Here is an 18,779-nt window from a genome sequence, read left to right as displayed (position 1 = left end):
CCTTGCTCAGTGGGTTAAAGATCTGGCGCTGCCGTGACCTGCGGTTACAGACATGGCTTGGCTCTGGTGCCGGGGACTGTGGCTGTTGCCTAGGCCAGCAACTGCAGCTCTAATTTGACCCCCTAACCTGGGAACTTCCATATGCCACAGGTATAGTCCTAAAAAGACCCCAAAAAAAGAATAAATGAAAGAGCAATTGGTGCACCTCGGATTTCTCAATACCAGTGGCTCCTAAAGGTTCAGCACAGCTTTTATCTAACAGTCCAGTGCCCAAGAGGTAGGTTCAACTTGTGTCTTTACAATCTATCCCTAGAAATTCAATTTGTGATGACACTAAATTATTGAGGCATTAAACAACAATGAGCAGAATTAAGGAACACATTTTTAAAAAACCGTAATTACAAAGCAAAATAAAGCAAACTCCTTGTATTATTATTTTCAAACAACCAAAGATTTTACCTACAGGTTGTTTGTTTACAAGGGCTGCTGATGTTGGAGTATAATCCAAATCTTCATCATTGAAGAGTTCTTCAGTGCTCATTCCAATGGCTTCTCCCATATTAAGGCCAAGTTTCTTCTGCAATAGTTTTCGTTGGCGTGCTATCCTCTCCTTAGGATCCACTTCACCTTTAAACAAAAAAAAAAAAAAAAAAAAAAAAGAGAAATACATTTACTCTACATCAATTAAGAAGTTTCCTAATACATGAGGGTCAGACTTGATTTAAAAAAAAGTATTTTAACTATGAGAACAACTCTCTTAACAATAATACCACACTCAAGATCTCTGAACATGCCATAAACTTTATTACCTAATAGAGTAAATATATTAGTGGATCTTGGAAAACAGTGTTCTAGCTAACAAAACACTCTAGGAGTTTTCACTGAAATTCCTTCATTGGCCTACTGTCAATTATCAAGTGTATGTAAAATGAGATCCATTCCTATGAAAATAAACCAATCTTATTTTATAGCTACACCTTGTACATTCTCTGAAAGACCTAACCAGGCTTTAAAAAAAAAAAAAAAAAAAAAATCTAGATTTCATTGGACAGAAAAGCATCTCAACAAATACCTGCTTGTTCCAAGTGTGGGCTTTATGTATTTTGAGATGACAGTCCTTAGAAGCCCAAATAAGAAAGACAAAGGCATAAAAGTAGGTTTTGAATGTCCCAAGTAAAACCTTTGATATTTCAGTGGAAAATAGAAAAGGCATCATTTTAAAAATAAAAATTTGAACTAAAAATAACTAAATTGCAAGAGATAGCTCTAAACTATTGGAAAAAATTTTTGAAAACAATAATAATCAACTACCTTTTTTTTTTTTTTTTTGCCTTTTTAGGGCCACACCCACAGCATATGGAGGTTCCCAGGCTAGGGGTCCAATTGGAGCTACAGCTGCCAGCCTAGGCCACAGACACAGCAAAGCCAGATCCAAGCCGCCTATGAGACCTGCACCATAGCTCATAACAATGCCAGATCCTTTAACCCACTGAGCTAGGCCAGGGATTGAATCTGCAACCTCATGGTTCCTAGTCAGATTCATTTCTGCTGTGCCACGATGGGAACTCCCAATAATGATCAACTTCTAATAACGGCTGATTAAGTTCTTACTGAATTACCCCTCCATAGATAACAAACTCTAGCTAAAATATAAAAAAACAACTACTTGAGAGCACTGAGTAAAGAAGAGAAGTAGGCAATTACTTGGGGGAGTTATCAATACTTGGGAGAAGGGCATGGCACTAGTTGAGTTTCCCATTTTTGAAGCTGTTTAGCCTGAAGGTAGACCCAGTCCATGGTATGCAGGGCAGCCATGTCCTATGTTTAAAGAAGTTCCCATTGTGGCTCAGTGGTAACTAACCTGACTAGCACCCATGAGGATGTGGGTTCAATCCCAGAGGGTTAAGGATCCGCGATTGGTGGGAGCTGTGGTATGGGTCACAGACGTGACTCAGATCCCATGTTGCTGTGGCTGTGGTGTAGGCAGGTAGCTGCAGCTCCGATTCAAACCCTAGCCTGGAAACTTCCATATGCCGTGGGTGCAGCCCTCAAAAGACAAAAAAAAGCCAAAAAGAAAAGAGAAATGTTTGGGGTAACATAAAGTAGGTGTGCCCCTAAAAAAAAAGAGGCCAGGAGTTCCCGTCGTGGCGCAGTGGTTAACGAATCCGACTAGGAACCATGAGGTTGCGGGTTCGGTCCCTGCCCTTGCTCAGTGGGTTAACGATCCAGCGTTGCCGTGAGCTGTGGTGTAGGCTGCAGACGTGGCTTGGATCCCGAGTTGCTGTGGCTCTGGCGTAGGCTGGCAGCTACAGCTCCGATTCGACCCCTAGCCTGGGAATCTCCATATGCCGCAGGAGCGGCCCAAAGAAATAGCAAAAAAAAAAAAAAAAAAAAAGAGGCCAGATAAAAACCCAGTCTGACCAGCTTGAAGAACTAGAAGAAAGTCAGGAACTACTATAGCCACTGTCAGGAAGAGAGAGAACCCAAAAAAGAAAGAACCAAGAGAAAGCCCAAATTCTATGAACTCAGCCAAATCTCTGGCTGACCTCTGAACTATGCATGAACAGTGCAGACTCCAAACAATCCAACTAAGCTAAAAACTGAAGTTTGAGTTGTTACTCACTGCAAAGAATACTGCTTGAAATTTGAGTTTCACCAAATCAAATACCTATTAAGACAACAAGCATGCAAAAACCACCAACTAAACCAAACAAATCAAATATAACGGAGTCCAACCTGCACAATATAAACATCTAAAATGTAAGGAATACAATCTAAAATTAACTGACATACAAAGAATCAAGAAAAATATAACCCATTCTCAAAAGAAAGACAATAGAGATCAACTCTTACATGACCCAGATGTTGGAATTGGAAGACAAGGTTTTTAAGTAGCTAACATAACAATGTTCAATGTAAAGGAAGATATTGTCACAATGATGAAAAACAGGATAACTAAATAGAGAAATAGAAACTATTAAAAAAAAGAGTGAATCATAAGCTTGAAAAAGGTGACTTACATGTGCAAAATATGCCAATAGTTACTAAAAAAGAAGAAGAAGAAGAAGAAGGGGAGTTCCCTGTTGGTTTACTGGGTTAAGAATCCAGTATTGTCACTACAGCTGCTCAGATCACTGCTGTGGCAAGGGTTTAGTCTCTGGCCTGGAAACTTCCTCCTGCTATGGGTGCAGCCAAAAAAAGAGCCTAAAACAAATAAACAACCTCCCCCCACCATAAACAAAAAAAAAGAAGTAGGTCTAGAACTGATACTATACAATATCTGAAATTTTTTAAATCAACAAATGTGCTTAACAGGTGAATGAAGACAATAGAACAAAATATAAGTAAATTCAAAGATAAAGCTATACAAAGTCCATCTAAAGAACAGAGATGGGAAAAAAAGTTTAAAAAAACAACTTGAATATGAAATTAAAATAATTATACTAACAATAACATCAAAAATAAAATTTAAAACTTATACTCTGAAAAATATGGTGAAAGAAATTATCAATCTAAATAAAACATTCCATGTTCATGGATCATAAGATCTAATAGTAAAACAGTAACACTTCTCGAATCAATATACAGATTCAACACAGTTCCTATCAAAGTACCAGCTGGTTTTCTGTAGACATTGACAAACTAACCCTAAAATTTACAGGTAAGGGACCAAGAAGATTCAAAATAATCCTGAAAAAGAGCAATAAAGTTGGAGGCTCATGCTTCTTGATTATTACCAGAAACCAACTGTGATCAAGACATTAAGGTACTGGCATAAAGACAGACATTAATGGAACAGAATTAAGGGTCCAGAAATAAAACTATACGTCTACAGCCAATTGGTTTTCAACAAGGGTGCAAAGACAATTCAGGGGGGAAAGAAGAGTTTTTTCAACAAATGGTGTTGAGACAACAGGATAGCCATATGTACTGAATGCTGCTAGACCCTTAACCTCACAGCAAATACAAAAATGAACTCAAAACAGATCAAATACCTAATAGTAAGAGTTAAAGCTATAAAACTCTCAGAGAAAACAGAGGTAAATGACCTTAGATTTGGTGACAGCTTTTTATACATGACATCAAAAAGCTTGAGAAACAAAAGAAAAGGATAAACTGGACTTCACCAAAATTAAAAACTTTCAGGTTTTCAAAGGTTACCATCAGAAAGGTGAAAAGACAATGCACAGAATGGAAAGAAAGATTTATAAACTATATGTCAAATAAGAGGTTTATATAGAGAGTATATTAAGAAATCTTACACCTCATTAATAAAAAAACAAATAGCCCACTTAAAAATGGGCAAAGAGGAGTTCCCATTGTGGCTCTGGTTAAGGACCCAACATAGTGTCTGTGAGGATGTGGGTTCAAACGGTGGTCTCACTCAGTGGATTAAGGATCTGGTGTTGCCACATGCTGTGGCACAGGTCACAGATGAGGCTCAGATTCGACCCCTGACCTGGGAACTTCCATACGCCACAGGCTGCAAAAAGAAAAAAAAAAAAAAAATGGGGAAAGGATCTGAATAGACGGGTTTCCAAAGAAGATACAGAAATGGTCAATAAACATATGAAAAAAAGGTTTAACATTATTAGTCACTAGGAAAATGCAAATCAAAACTGCAATAAGACATCACTTCATAGTCACTGATACAGACATAGTCAAAGTCAGTTAATAACAAGCATTGGCGGAGTTCCTGTCGTGGCGCAGTGGACACAAATCCAACATGAGGTTGCGGGTTCAATCCCTGGCCTTGCTCAATGGGTTAAGGATCTGGCACTGCCGTAAGCTGTGGTGTAGGTCGCAGACATGGCTCAGATCCTGCATTGCTGTGGCTGTGGAGAAGGCCAGTAGCTGTAGCTCTGATTCAACCCCTAGCCTGGGAACCTCTGTATGTCATAGGTACGGCCCTAAAAAGCAAAAAAAATTAAAATAAATTAATAATAATAATAACAACAATAACAACAAGCATTGGCAAGTAGGTGGAAAAATTGGAACCCTTGTATCCTGCTGGAGGGGTGTAAAATGATGAAGCCAGTTTGGAGAACAATCTGGCAGTTCCTTAAACGGTAAAACATAGTTACCATATGACCTGGCAATTCTGCTCCTAACCTATCTACCTAAGAGAAATGAAAATATACATCCACACAAAAATTTGTACGTAAAGTTTATTACCACATTATTCATAACAGTGAAATATCCATACAATGGAATATTTTTTGACCAGAATATGAAATAAGATAACTTCACGCCTATCAGTACAGCTACTATCAAAAAACCAGAAAATAAAAAGCATCGACAAGGATGTGGAGAAATTGGAAACCTCAAACATTGTTGGTGAGAATATGGTACAGCCACCATGGAAAACAGTGCGGCGTTTCTAAAAAAAAGAAAAAATTAAAGGAGTTCCAGCTATGGCACAATGGGATCAGTGGGGTCTCTACTGTGCCAGGACGAAGGTTCAATGCCCGGACCCTGCATGGTAGGTTAAAGGATCCGAGCACTGCTGCAGCTGCAGTGTTGGCTGCAAATGTGGCTTGGATCTGATCCCTGGCCTGGGAACTCCAGATGCTGAGGGTCAACCAAAAAAAAAAAAAAAAAATTAATTAAAAAAAAAATAGAATTACCATATGATCCTGTAATTCCACTTCTGGGCATAGACCTAAAAGAACTGGCTGCAAGAATTTGAATAGACATTTGTACACCCATGTACAAAGCAGCATTAGTCACAATAATCAAAAGGTAGAAGCTGCCTAAATGTCCTCTGATGGATGAAAGGATAAACAATATATCGTATAAACATACACTGGAATGTTATTCAGCCTTGAAAAGGAAGGAAATTCTGACACAACATGAAAGGAAATTATGTTAAGTGAAATAAATTGGTCACAAAAGGACAATTACTGTATGGTTCCACTTATGAAGGGCCTAGAGTAGTCAAATTCATAGAGACAGAAAGTCAACCAGTGGTTGTCAGAGAGTAAGAGGAGAAACGAATGGGAATTGTTTTTAATAGGTATGAAGTTTTGCAAGGTGAAAGAGTTCTGGAGATTGGCTGCACAACAATGTGAATATACTTAATACTACTAAACTATACACTTAAAATGATTAAGATGGTACATTTTATGTTATCTCTATTCTATCATGATTTAAAAAACTGATACATCCTATAACAGTAATAAGTACTATTAGAAAAAAATGGAAAAAATACTGATATATAAACTACAATATAAATCTTGGAAACATTCTATTAGGTAAAAAGGAGCCAGTCACAAAAGACCACATATTGTATAACTGCATTTATGAAATGGCCATAATAGGCAAATCTAGAGATGGCAAGTAAACTAATGGTTCTCCAGGGCTAGAAAGAGAAGAGAAGGATGTATGGAGAAGTAGGATCATTACTACAGGACATGGGTTTCTTCCACAGGTAAGGACAATGTTCTAAAATTGACCAAACGTAATTGTGAATATATTAAAACCCACTGAATCATACACTTTTAAAATGGGTGACTTGTATGGTATGTGAATTCTATCTCTCTAAAGCTACATTTTTTTTTTTTAATTAAAGCTACTCTAACCAGAGGGAAAAATACTAAACATCCAAAATGAAGACTAATGGTCACAAGTCTAGAACAAAGTGCCCCAAATTGGCAAAACTGATTCTCTCATTCCAGGCAAAGTCCTACTGGAGAAAACAACCAACACAACTGCAAAGGAAACTCAGACCAGTACCTAAGCTAATCATTTTAAGTGTCATTCATAAATATGTAGAGACCAACAGAGATGAGCAGACATTTAAAGAAAACCTAATTAGAGGGGTTTGATGAGCACTCTTCAGCATGCTACGATTTATAAGCATTAAAAACTGAGTTCCCCCAAAACTGGGGTTCCCAATCCTGCTTACATGTCACAGTCATCTATGGAGTTTTTTATTTTAGCATACAATTTCCCAGACCTCTCCACAGATCTACTAAATCAGAATCTCTAAGATATGACCTAAGCAAGCACATACTTTTTTAAAATGACAAAAGTGACACTGACTTTTATCTCTGGATAAGGGCAAATGATTTCTCATGATGTCCATGGATACACCAGCAAGATTAGTAAAATTACTATTTAGAAATAAGGTTTTTTTTTTTTCAAATTGGCAAGTTTCTGAAGACTTCTATCTCCCTTATTAGAAAAAATAACACTTTTCTAGAACTAAGCAAATACCCTTCTGAAATCTCTCCATAAATACACCAGATCTTTCAATAGATATATTAGGCAAGAGGAAACAGGTATCTGACATTTTTTTTTAAGATGAACAAATTGAAGATAATTTCATTAACTAGACAGATGTGCTTTTACTAATGATTAATTAGCAACAAAACAAAACACTGCTCTGTTTTGGGTTTTAGTCAAAAAAGCAACTTATTTACTTACAGAAATCCATTAAAACCATCAAGGTTTTTTCCACTCAAGGCATCAATCTTGAATGGCCAAAACATTTATTTTATATCCAGATGGATTCTGTAAGTTTAAAGATAATGGGACAATTACCCATCTAAGATTTACTTTTCATTTTTAGTTTTTGCTTTGGTCATCAGCATAAGTAGATCCAATTATATAAATATTTAAAACACATGATAAAAAGAAAACTAGCATAGCCTCTTAAATTTCCAGAATTATGAAAATATTACCACAATCTGTACTAATCCTGGATTTTAAAATCTAATCAACTGAACCTCTTGGGTACCACTTTACAATGTCTATATTGAAATACTGAAATATCAGTACATATCTATTACTGATGCATACATACAGTATATATTTAATTAAGGGGAAAAACTATTCATATGGTAACTTAGTGCACCTGGTTACCCTTCCCCAAATGCTCCCCTCTCCAACTGCAAACTTGAGTGAATTTATATTTTATGACATTTGTTAGATTTACATGACTAATAATTATAGCACACCAAGTGACAAACTGGTTTGAACACATATTTCAGACTGTTTCCTAGAGGACTACTCCATACCTGATTTTTCATCTTGTACTTCAAACTCTGCACCAGCAGATCCCAAAAGTGATGCCCCATGTTGTAACAATCTACATATATCAAATCTGTCAAAATTCAATCGATCTGTAGTTGATGAATCTTCCATAGCACTTTCTGAAGTAGTTTCTAGATGAGGTTTAAAAACATTTCATTTGATTATATAGCCAAAGTACAGAATGAAAAAAAAATAGCATTACTTCAGATGGGTGGGTAATATCTTAAGAAAATTAAAAGCTGGAGGAAGTAGAAAAGCTATTGTGGATTTTTATTTATGATCCGCTCTTATTTATGAAAAAACTACTTAATAGGTGGCTCCCTTTCCACAAACTATCAGAATGTTAGTGGGTGTGCGTGTAACTTTCTGACTATGCAAGTACGATGTTTTATGAAAAAAATTCATCTCCCTGTTAAAATATGTACGTTAAACATCACGCTGTCTCCACTTACTGTTAAGTGGTTTAAAAATATCAAGGTAGTTTATTATAGTGATAAATTGGAAAATAAACATATTCACAAAATAGATTCATAAATAAGACTAGTTAGTGAGCCTCTTCTCTCCTTATACTTGAGGAATATCTAGGACACAAAGCAACTACTCAATCAACAGGATTTGTTTCTCATGATATAAGCAAATTATAATCTCCTGGCAAATTGTTAAAACTATATATCCTTCTGGGGCCTAAGACTATCTATAAAATGTTTATATTCCTCCTGAAACAGGTTATGCCATTGTAAATTTTAAAATATAGTGTAACTCACCACTGACCTAAAAGTTTGTTTAGCTGGCATTTGCATACAATTCACCTGTAAACTAAAGTACAATTCCTAAACTGAAAGGGAACAGCTATGAGAATCTTAGTTTTCTCATGGTAAGTAACATTACTGTAAGTTTTAATGCTAGTATAACTAATGTAAAGTTTTTAAAAAAAAACCCATCCAAGTCAAATGTCTCTATAAACCAAAATAAACAGAGGTAATAAGCCGGAAAAGGCTCTTTTTTAAAACCAGTTATACCTTCTGCTCATATATTTCTTTTTTTTTTTTTTTTTGTCTTTTTTTTTGCCATTTCTTGGGCCGCTCCTGAGGCATATGGAGGTTCCCAGGCTAGGGGTCCAATTGGAGCTGTAGCTACCTGCCTACGCCAGAGCCACAGCAACGTGGGATCCGAGCTGCGTCTGCAACCTACACCACAGTTCACGGCAACGCCAGATCCTTTAACCCACTGAGCAAGGGCAGGGACTGAACCCGCAACCTCATGGTTCTTAGTCGGATTCATTAACCACTACGCCACAACGGGAACTCCTCATATATTTCTTTTGATGACAGAGGCAAATTAACACAATCACTCAAAATAACAGGTGCCAGCAAATTAAAGCAAAAATTTTAGGTGATGTAAGACGTATGATAAAAATGAGGTTACCGAAGTGACTGGAAATGAAATGCAGTTGCACCAATAATTAAATTCTCAATTAAATGTACACCTTTGTAAAAGCATACATTCATTTTTAAATATCATCAATAGCTGGCAGTCACAAAACAAGTAATTTCCACTAGAAGATATCTAAAAGACGCATTAAAAAACTAAAGACTGGGAGTTCCCACTATGGCGTTGTCTCTGCAGTGGCACAGGTTCAATCCCCAGCCTCCCCAGTCCGGCAACGCGGGGTTAAGGAACCAGCACTGCCACAACTGTGACATAGGCAGAAGTTGCAGCTCATATTTGATCCCAGGCCTGGAACTTCCATATGCCGAAGATGTGGCCAAAAGGAAAAACAAAAGCAAACTAAAGACTTACCCCTCCAAATATCTGTACATAATTGTGCTTAAAATTTAGTAAACAATTACACTATTTTCCCAGCAACAAGAAAAAATAGACCATTTGAAGTATTTACACTGCATTCATTTTTTTTTTTTAGGATATAAATCCTTGAGGGAGGTAATAAGTCTCTGTAAATCAAACATACTGCAGAATTAATAATTTAAAATATGTGAGAAAACATTTTGTCTAGTATTTTTTAAAAAAACATAGTGAAAAATCACCTTATTCAATGTCATTTCCTGAAAAGACTGTACCTAAAGTGTGAAAATTAAGTCTTTAAATTTAAAGTACAAGTACTAAGATATAAAATGTATAGAACAATTATTCTATAGTTAGGTTTTTACTGCAAACTACTTTTTCCACTTAAAAGCACCTTGTTTGGTTCTTGGCACCGGATTCCATTCAGGTACATTTTTCACTATAGCTTCAACAGCTTGTCCTGCTGCAATCCGAGTATCCCAATTTGTACTCCTTAAATATATCAACACCTTAAAAAATTACAAAATAAAATAGTTATATACCAAAAAATATTGTTTGTTCAAGATGGCCAAAACAGAGAAACACAGGTTTACTTGTTAAAAATTTCTAATTTAGCAGCCCTGAAATCATTTGCAAAATTCTATCAGTCACAAGGAATATTACTACATTTGAAAGAAAGGAAAGAAACTGTAAAGGAATTCTTAACTGCATTTAAAAAATAACATAGGCTTTTGACATACTTAAAAAACAAAGTGTATACTATGCATTAAGTGCCATTACCTAATGCAAGGAGTTCTAAAAACTAGTATAATTTTGAGTTCAGCAACACTGCAAGATTAACATCAATATGTAAAAATCAACTGTATTTCTAAATACTTTCAACAATCTGAAAGTGAAATTAAGACAACAATCCCATTTATAATATCAAAAAGTATAACATACTTAAGAATAAATTTAACAAAAAAAGTGCAACATTTATATACTGAAGAATACAAAAAAAATCAAATTACTATTGGAAGAAATTAAATAATGACCTAAATAAATAGAAAGACACCTCATGTTCATGGACTGGAAGACTTACTATTATTAAGACAGTAATAGCCCTAAATTGAATACAGAGTCAACATAATTTGTATCGAAATCTTGGCTTTTTTTTTTTTGCAGAAATGAACAAGTTGATCCTCCAAATTTGTATGGAAATGTAAGGGGCCCACAATCACCAAAACAATCCTTTTATTTTTTTTTTTTTTGGTCATGCCCACAGTATGTGAAAGTTTCCAGGCCAGGGATCAAACCCACGCCACAGCAGCAAGGCAAGCCACTGCAAATGACACTGGATTCTTAACCCATTGTGCCACAGCAGGAACTCCTCATCAAAACAATCTTGTAAAGAATAATAAAGTTGGGAGACTCACACTCTTTGACTTCAAAACTTAATACACTGCAGCAATAATCAAGACAATGTGATACTGGCAGAAGGACAGATACATAGATCAATGCAATAAAATTTAAGAGTCCCAAAATAATACTATGTGTCTATGTTCAACCTCAACAATGGCACCAAGACAATTCAATGGGGAAATAAGGGTTTTTTCCAACAAATGGTGCTGGAGCAACAAAATAATGATATAAAACCCCATCTCAACCATACACAAAAATTAACTCAAAATAGACCAGAAGCCTAAAAATAAAAGCTAAAACTATAATTTATTTTATTTGTCTTTTTGCCATTTCTTGGGCCTCTCTTGCGGCATATGGAGATTCCCAGGCTAGGGGTCCAATCGGAGCTGTAGCCACCGGTCTACACCAGAGCCACAGCAACTTGGGATCCAAGCCCCATCTGCAACCTACACCACAGCTCATGGCAACGCCGGATCCTTGACCCACTGAGCAAGGCCAGGGATCGAACCCGCAACCTCATGGTTCCTAGTCGGATTCGTTACCCACTGAGCCACGACAGGAACTCCTAAAACTATAATTTTTTCTATGAAGGTAGACTGACCAAATTGAAGTCTATCATCTTTTTTTTTTTCTTTTTAGGGCTGCACCTGAGGAATATGAAAATTCCCAGTCTAGGGGTCCAATCTGAGCTATAACTGCCAGCCTATGCCAAAGCCACAGCGATGCAGAATCTGAGCCATGTCTGTGATCTATACCACAGCTCACAGCAATGCCAGATCCTTAACTCACTGAGCAAGGGCAGGGATCGAACCTCCATCCTCATGGATACTGGTCGGGTTTGTTATTATTGAGCCACAGCAGGAACTCCTAAAACTATAAAATTGTTAGAAGAAAACATTGGTATAAATCTTTGTAATTTTGGGTTAGGCAAGGGTTTCTTAGATATTATCTTGAGCACAAGTGATGTGTTTAAAAGAAAAGATAAATTTGACTTCATCAAAATTAATAACTTTTACACTTCAAAGGTCACCATCAAGGAAGTGAAAAGACAACCCAAACACTAGAAGAACATATTTGCAAACCCCATACCTGATAAGGGGCTTTTATGTAAAATATATAAAGAACTCACACATCTTATTAATAAAAGAACAAGTATTTTGCTTAAAAATGGGCAAAGGATCTGGATAGGTCTCCAAAGAAGATACAGAAATGGTCGATAAACACATGTAAAGATGTTCAATATCATTAGTCATCAGGTAAATGCAAACAAAACTACTGCATCACTTCATACTCACTAGTACAGATATAAAGCAATTAATGACAAGTGTTGGCAAGGATGTGGAGGAATCAGATCTCATACATGTTGTTGGGAACGCAACATGGTATAGCCAGTTTGGAAAGCAGTCTTGCAGTTCTTGATAAATTAAACAGTTACCATATGACCCAGCAATGCTATCCCTGGTATATACCCATGTGTGAAAATACATACACACACAAAAAAACTTGTACACAAATTTTCATAGCAGCATTATTCATAATAGTCCAAAAAGTGGAAACAACCAAAATGTCCATCAACTGACGAAGAGATAAGATGTGGTATATCCATACAGCATACCTCTACCCATATAATGGAATAATATTTGGCAATAAAAAAGAATGAAAAATGAAACATGCTACAGCATAAGAGGACCTTGAAAATAATATTTTAAGGGAAAAAGACAAGCACAAAAGGTCATACATTTATATAAACTGTTCACAATAGGCAAATCTATAAACAAAGAGTAAATTAGTGGTTACCTAGAACTGGATAGAGAAGAGGGAGTGATGGAGAGTGACTGCTAATAGGCATGAGGATTCTTTTTGGGGAGACAATGTTTTAAAATTAGACTGTGATGATGGTTGCACAAATCTGTGAATATACTAAAAATCAACGAATTGTACCCTTTACCTAGGTGACTGCGTGGTATGTAAATGTTCCAATAAATCTATTTTTTAAAAAATAAAACCAAAGGCAACAGGAAGACACTGAGGGCAGAGAGGGGACAGGAGGTGAGAAGATGCTAAAAGTAAACTTTGCCTCTTTTAGAATTATTTGATGGTAGCCATATGCTGGGATTTGAGTTATGAAGACCAGAATGCACTTGTAAGGCTAGAAACTTTTCTCAGTTCAGCACAGGTTAGTCTTGTTCATTGTTTTCAGTTTCAGTTCATTCAGTCCTCCGTCTGAAGGATGAGAAGAAATGGGAATGCCTCTATCCCCACACCTTACACATTATAGTGCTGCCTAATATGCATTCCTTTCTATTCAGAAAACATAGAGCTTATAGATGTCAAATCATTGTCTCCTCTCTATTTATATCTTGGTTAGAAAGTTCTGATAGTATCTAAGCAGGGAGGATGTTGGAAAGAGAGTCACTGTCGGCCCTTATGGCAGGAAGTAAAATGCAAATTTGTATGTGCTGACAAAGGGCTTAGAACTCCTACTCATAGGAATCAGGAAGGGACAAATTAGAATGAAAGGAGATAAGACTGGTGGGAAGAGAGGTATCCTGAGTCCTCCAATATGTGGGCTATCATAGTGCCCTATTCATCCTCTATCTACCTTCCCCCTACCCGCTGGCTCCAAACACACATACAAAGCACTCCTGTTTTTATTTTGCATGCCAGAGAATTAAATACATGGAATTTTCTGCTTACTATTATGCAGTCACACTTCTACAAGCCCACAGAGCTAGTAAAAATAAAGCCATTGCTTAGGGAAAGAACACTAGGATTATGAAAACACTGATTCGCCAAAGCAGAAAGCCTCCACCTTCAAAGAGCTGATAGCTAAGAATATAATGACAACTAGCTTCTCACACATTCCCACCACTGCCCATGAGAACTGATCCATTTGAAGACTGCCAACTGATATAATTATTGGCCCCTAAGAACAAGTCAGACTACAAACAAACTAGATTAACAACTTAGTTCATTACCAAATTGGGCCTGATTCAAATTTGTGCCACAGGCCAAAGGTTCTATATTCTTAAATCCCTTAAATGATTAAACTTGACACAAAAAAAACCAAACTATTTTAAATCTTGTGACAAACAAAAATTAAAAGAGGCAAAAATTCTTAAATATTTGGAGAAATACTGAGATATTTAATGGAATTTAAAGACCATAAACTCACTAATAAGACAATTTTTTTCTCTATTTTTATAGTTCTTGTCCGTGGACAAATTTCTACAACTGTATTATGCTAAAAGAAAAAAAAAAAAAAAAAAAAAAGAGTTCTTACTTTAGATAAGAGATTATTTAGTTCATGGGGATGAAGCTTCACCACTTCTCCAAGTTGTTGTGCAGCAGCTTTTCTTGTAACTGGAGTTGTGCCAGTATCCAATAAGATAAAAAGACGGTCAAGCCTAAAAAAACAAAAACATAATGGTTATTCTGAAATGCGTTTCCTCATATGTGTAAGTCTGAGTCAGTACATGTACATATTCACCATTTATGGAGAAAGATTTATGTAAGGGTTGCAAGAGATAATTTCTACTCTTAAGGAATTTGCTATGGGGTGGAGTAAGTGGATAAGGCAAGTACACAAATAATTAAAATACAGGGTATTGTACATGCATACACATGTATGCTAAGACATATGTCAGAAAAGAAGTGCAAAGTACTTTGAGGAGTGGGGATGGAGGCAACAAATACAACCCCAATTTATAATACTGAAAAGACTTAGTAAAAGAAATGGTGTATGAGCTGGACCTTAACAGTAAGAAAAGATTTCAATACTGGTAGAGATAAAGTAGGAAAAGGGGGAGAAACACCTGGAAGAGTGAATAAGAGAACATGGGTTTGATCCCTGGCCTCACTCAGTGGGTTAAGGATCCAGCTATGAGCTATGGTGTAGGTCTCAGACACGGTTCGGATCCCGAGTTGCTGTGGCTGTGGTGTAGGCCAGCAGCTGTAGCTGAGATTAGACCCTTAGCCTGGGAACCTACGTATGCTGCAGGTGTGGACCTAAAACAACCAAAAAAAAAAAAAAAAAAAGGAAACTATACTTAGGTAGGTGAAGGTAAGTAAGTAACATAGTTTGGTTGTAATTCAGATACACTTAAGAGAACTGTGGAAGATAACAGCTACAAAAGTAGCCAAAGCCCTAATGCGGAGACCTTAGAATTATAGTTCGGCCATGAAGGTCTTGAATGGAGAAAGTGATGGGACTGGTGCTATGCTTTAGGGATATTAGTCTGGCAGCGGTGTGAAGCATGCAGTAGAATGGAAGGAAACTTTTAGAGAACTCTGTGACCTGAACTACAACCATGGCAATAAGACTAGAAAGAAGTTGGGGGAAATGCTGCAGAAGTGAAACACTATGGTACAGTAATTAAATGAAATGTCAAGGAAATGAAAGGATTCTGAGACCCTGAATCTTAGAAAATGAAGATGTCTTTAAAAGAAATGGGAAGAATTAGTGGAGGAAATGTTACTGGGGAAAAATGACAAGTTTATCAGTGGCAGGGACAGAAAAGCTGGAAGAGACCAAAAAAGATAGTTGCAATAGAGATCTGACATTCAGGAGAAAGTCAAGACTAAAGGTATAGATACATGAGTCATTTGTACAGAAGTGACAGATATGGCAATAAGATCTCCGAGGAAAGGATTCATAAAAGCAAGTAATACAATGGGACAAATTCCAGAGCCACAGCACCACGATTCATATTCCAGTTCCGCCACTTATCCAACAAATAGTCAAGAATATAATCACAATGCCTTATACCTGGAGTAAGTGGGGAGCAATGGAAAACTATCACTTTGTTTCTGGGATACAGGAAAATCCTAAGATTTTTAAAAGGCAAAGAAACAAGTAACTACCACCAGCTATCCACATATCATAAAGGTCTAGCCCTTTCACCACACTACTAATCAGGCTCAATGAGGCAAATGGATGCCACAGGTACTGAAAAGAAGGTGGCTTCATATATGGAATAAATGAGTACTTTAAACAAGATGAAAGGTGAAAAGGGGCAAGGTTATATTGTGTGCAATCCTATACAAGTGGATATTTAGAGAATCACTTTCAAATCTCATCTAATGAGGATGAGAAAGCATGCAAGGCCTCAAAGTTAAACATAACTATTAAGTATTAATAAACTGCAAAGAGGCTCATATTTTACTTTTAGGATTATTTTTCTTTCACAAAGAGCTAAAAAATTAAAAAGCAAAGCTCTAAAAGGCTTTTATGAGAAATTATAAAGCTATAAGGAGCAAACAAAATTAGGAGGGTTTTTTCTTTCTTTTTTGAGGGGGGCGGGGACAGGTAGTATTTAGCAAACTAGCCAGTCACTAATAGGCACAAAATCATTTTAAGTGGTAAAAAAACATAACTAACATAGATCTCTTTCAGTCAAGAAGGCTAAGGGTACTATGAAAACTTTTCCACTGCTTCAGAACAATATACTAAGAGATGAGGTTCAAATTTTATAGTTGACAGTATATAAGGCCATACTTCAAGAAAAATATTTGAGGTAAGTAAAGCCAGTAACATAAAGAAAAAAAAAAAAAGCTGGACTTCCCATCATGGCACAGAGAAAACGAATCCGACTAGGAACCATGAGGTTGTCGGTTCCATCCCTGGCCTTGCTCAATGGGTTAAGGATCTGGCGTTGCCGTGAACTGTGGTGTAGGTCCAAGACACGGCTCAGAACCCAAGCTGCTGTGGCTGTAGTGTAGGCCAGCAGCTGTAGCTCCGATTGGACCCCTAGCCTGGGAACCTCCATATACTGTGGGTGTGGCCCTAAAAAGAAAAAAAAAAAAATACAACCGTTTTCACTTACAATATACTGAATGGCACACAGAGTGATCATAACGAAATTAATAATTAATTTGTATAAAACATAAAAATTTATTTTATAAAATATGTATAGACACATCCCACCTTTTGACACAATATTCATCCTTACCCATTCAAGGCTATCTAAATGTTTGCCTTTACCTATTCAAGCTTTGCTACTGGATTTGGTGTAGATAATGGGAAAAAAGAAAGGGAGGAAAAAAATTTTTTCTGATAGTTGATGTTCTTAAAGCTCTAAAATTAAGTTAGACCCCAAATCCCTTCCCCATAAAATGACTTCCCTCACCCATTTCATACATAATTCTCAGAATGCTCTTTGGCTTACTTCTATCTTTAAAACTGATTGTGATCTTAAAGTTCCTAAAAAACTCTCTGAACCTTCACAACAAATATATGCATTTTGCCACAACTCTGATTTTGAATGCCTCAGTTCAATGAAAATAAATTTGCAAAAAGAAAATATAAATATCTATTAAGTTTCTCAAGTATCAAGACAAATTTTTTTTCTTTTTAGGGCAGCACCTGTGTCATATGGACGTTCTAAAGGTAGGGGTTGAATCAGAGCTACAGCTGCCGGCCCATGTGTGATCCAAGCCATGTCTACAACCTACACCACAGCTCATGGCAATGTTGGATGCCCAACCCACCGAACAAGGCCGGAGAGGGAACCCACAGCCTCATGGATACTAGTCAGATTCATTTCTGCTGCGCCACAGCAGGAACTCCCCATTTTAAATCTTTATTTTCTGCCAGGCAAAATTAACCAAAATTAAATATTTTACTATAAAAATTATTGTCTTAGGTCTAATGTATGGAACAGTGGACTTATATTTGTATATGATGCATGCATTCTTTATAACAATAATGGGCTCTCTTGTATGTGCACAGTTTACATAAATTCAAGACTTTCCTAAGGGAAAACAGTTGTAAAATGGTAAAACAAACTAGTCTGGAAGTGAGGAGACCTTCAAAAATACTACTTCTATCACTTGTTAGAGGACATAGAGAAGCTGGCTTTGCCTACTTGTAGGGTAAAACTAGATAATTTAGCCATATTTGCACATCATGTTTTTTTCCCCTTATTTGATACAAAGTTCCTTAGACTGCACCTTTGGAAAGATTTGAACTACTTCATAATTCCTTTTCTTTTTTTTTTTTTTTTTTTTTTTTTTTTTGTCTTTTTGCTATTTCTTGGGCCACTCCCACGGCATATGGAGGTTCCCAGGCTAGGGGTTGAACCGGAGCTGTAGCCACCAGCCTATGCCAGAGCCACAGCAACGCAGGATCCGAGCCGCGTCTGCAACCTACACCACAGCTCATGGCAACGCCGGATCGTTAACCCACTGAGCAAGGGCAGGGATCGAACCCGCAACCTCATGGTTCCTAGTTGGATTCGTTAACCACTGCGCCACGACGGGAACTCCCATAATTCCTTTTCAATGACTGAGTTTCTATTTTTTTGTGACTAAAAGCAAAGCTAGTTGCAAAAACACTCTAAGGAAGTGGCAATACTAACCTGTTTATAAATCCATATGTAATAAGTTAAAATTGACAGTTTTCCAAGTTTCCCTAATCATCTCCAGTTTCCTGAAGCTCCAACTGCCATTCCCGTTTCCTTAAAAAGGAATAAACTGAGTAGATATCTAAGTTATGGAATATAACCTACCTCATTCTCTCCTTATTACCTCTAAATGTC

General features: G+C 36.8%; 1 protein-coding gene across 2 annotated transcripts in view; it reads right to left on the bottom strand.

The window, feature by feature from the left end:
• BTAF1 (B-TFIID TATA-box binding protein associated factor 1) overlaps positions 1 to 18,779 on the bottom strand; it is a 110,337-nt gene that overhangs the window by 79,362 nt on the left and 12,196 nt on the right. Inside the window, exons 2-6 of one of the 2 annotated variants that reach the window (XM_021073462.1) lie at positions 14,525 to 14,648; positions 10,235 to 10,349; positions 8,022 to 8,168; positions 7,429 to 7,515; positions 464 to 627 (exon numbers count right to left, since the gene is read on the bottom strand). In XM_021073462.1, coding sequence (XP_020929121.1) covers positions 464 to 627; positions 7,429 to 7,447 — 183 coding nt within the window. In that variant the 5' untranslated portion in view covers positions 7,448 to 7,515; positions 8,022 to 8,168; positions 10,235 to 10,349; positions 14,525 to 14,648. The remainder of the gene's footprint in view (positions 1 to 463; positions 628 to 7,428; positions 7,516 to 8,021; positions 8,169 to 10,234; positions 10,350 to 14,524; positions 14,649 to 18,779) is intronic. The other variant, XM_003359291.5, reaches the window with a different exon arrangement.

The sequence above is a fragment of the Sus scrofa genome, chromosome 14 (genome assembly GCF_000003025.6).
Source record: "Sus scrofa isolate TJ Tabasco breed Duroc chromosome 14, Sscrofa11.1, whole genome shotgun sequence".
Taxonomy (NCBI): domain Eukaryota; kingdom Metazoa; phylum Chordata; class Mammalia; order Artiodactyla; family Suidae; genus Sus; species Sus scrofa.
This window is presented reverse-complemented; position numbering and strand designations above follow the sequence as displayed.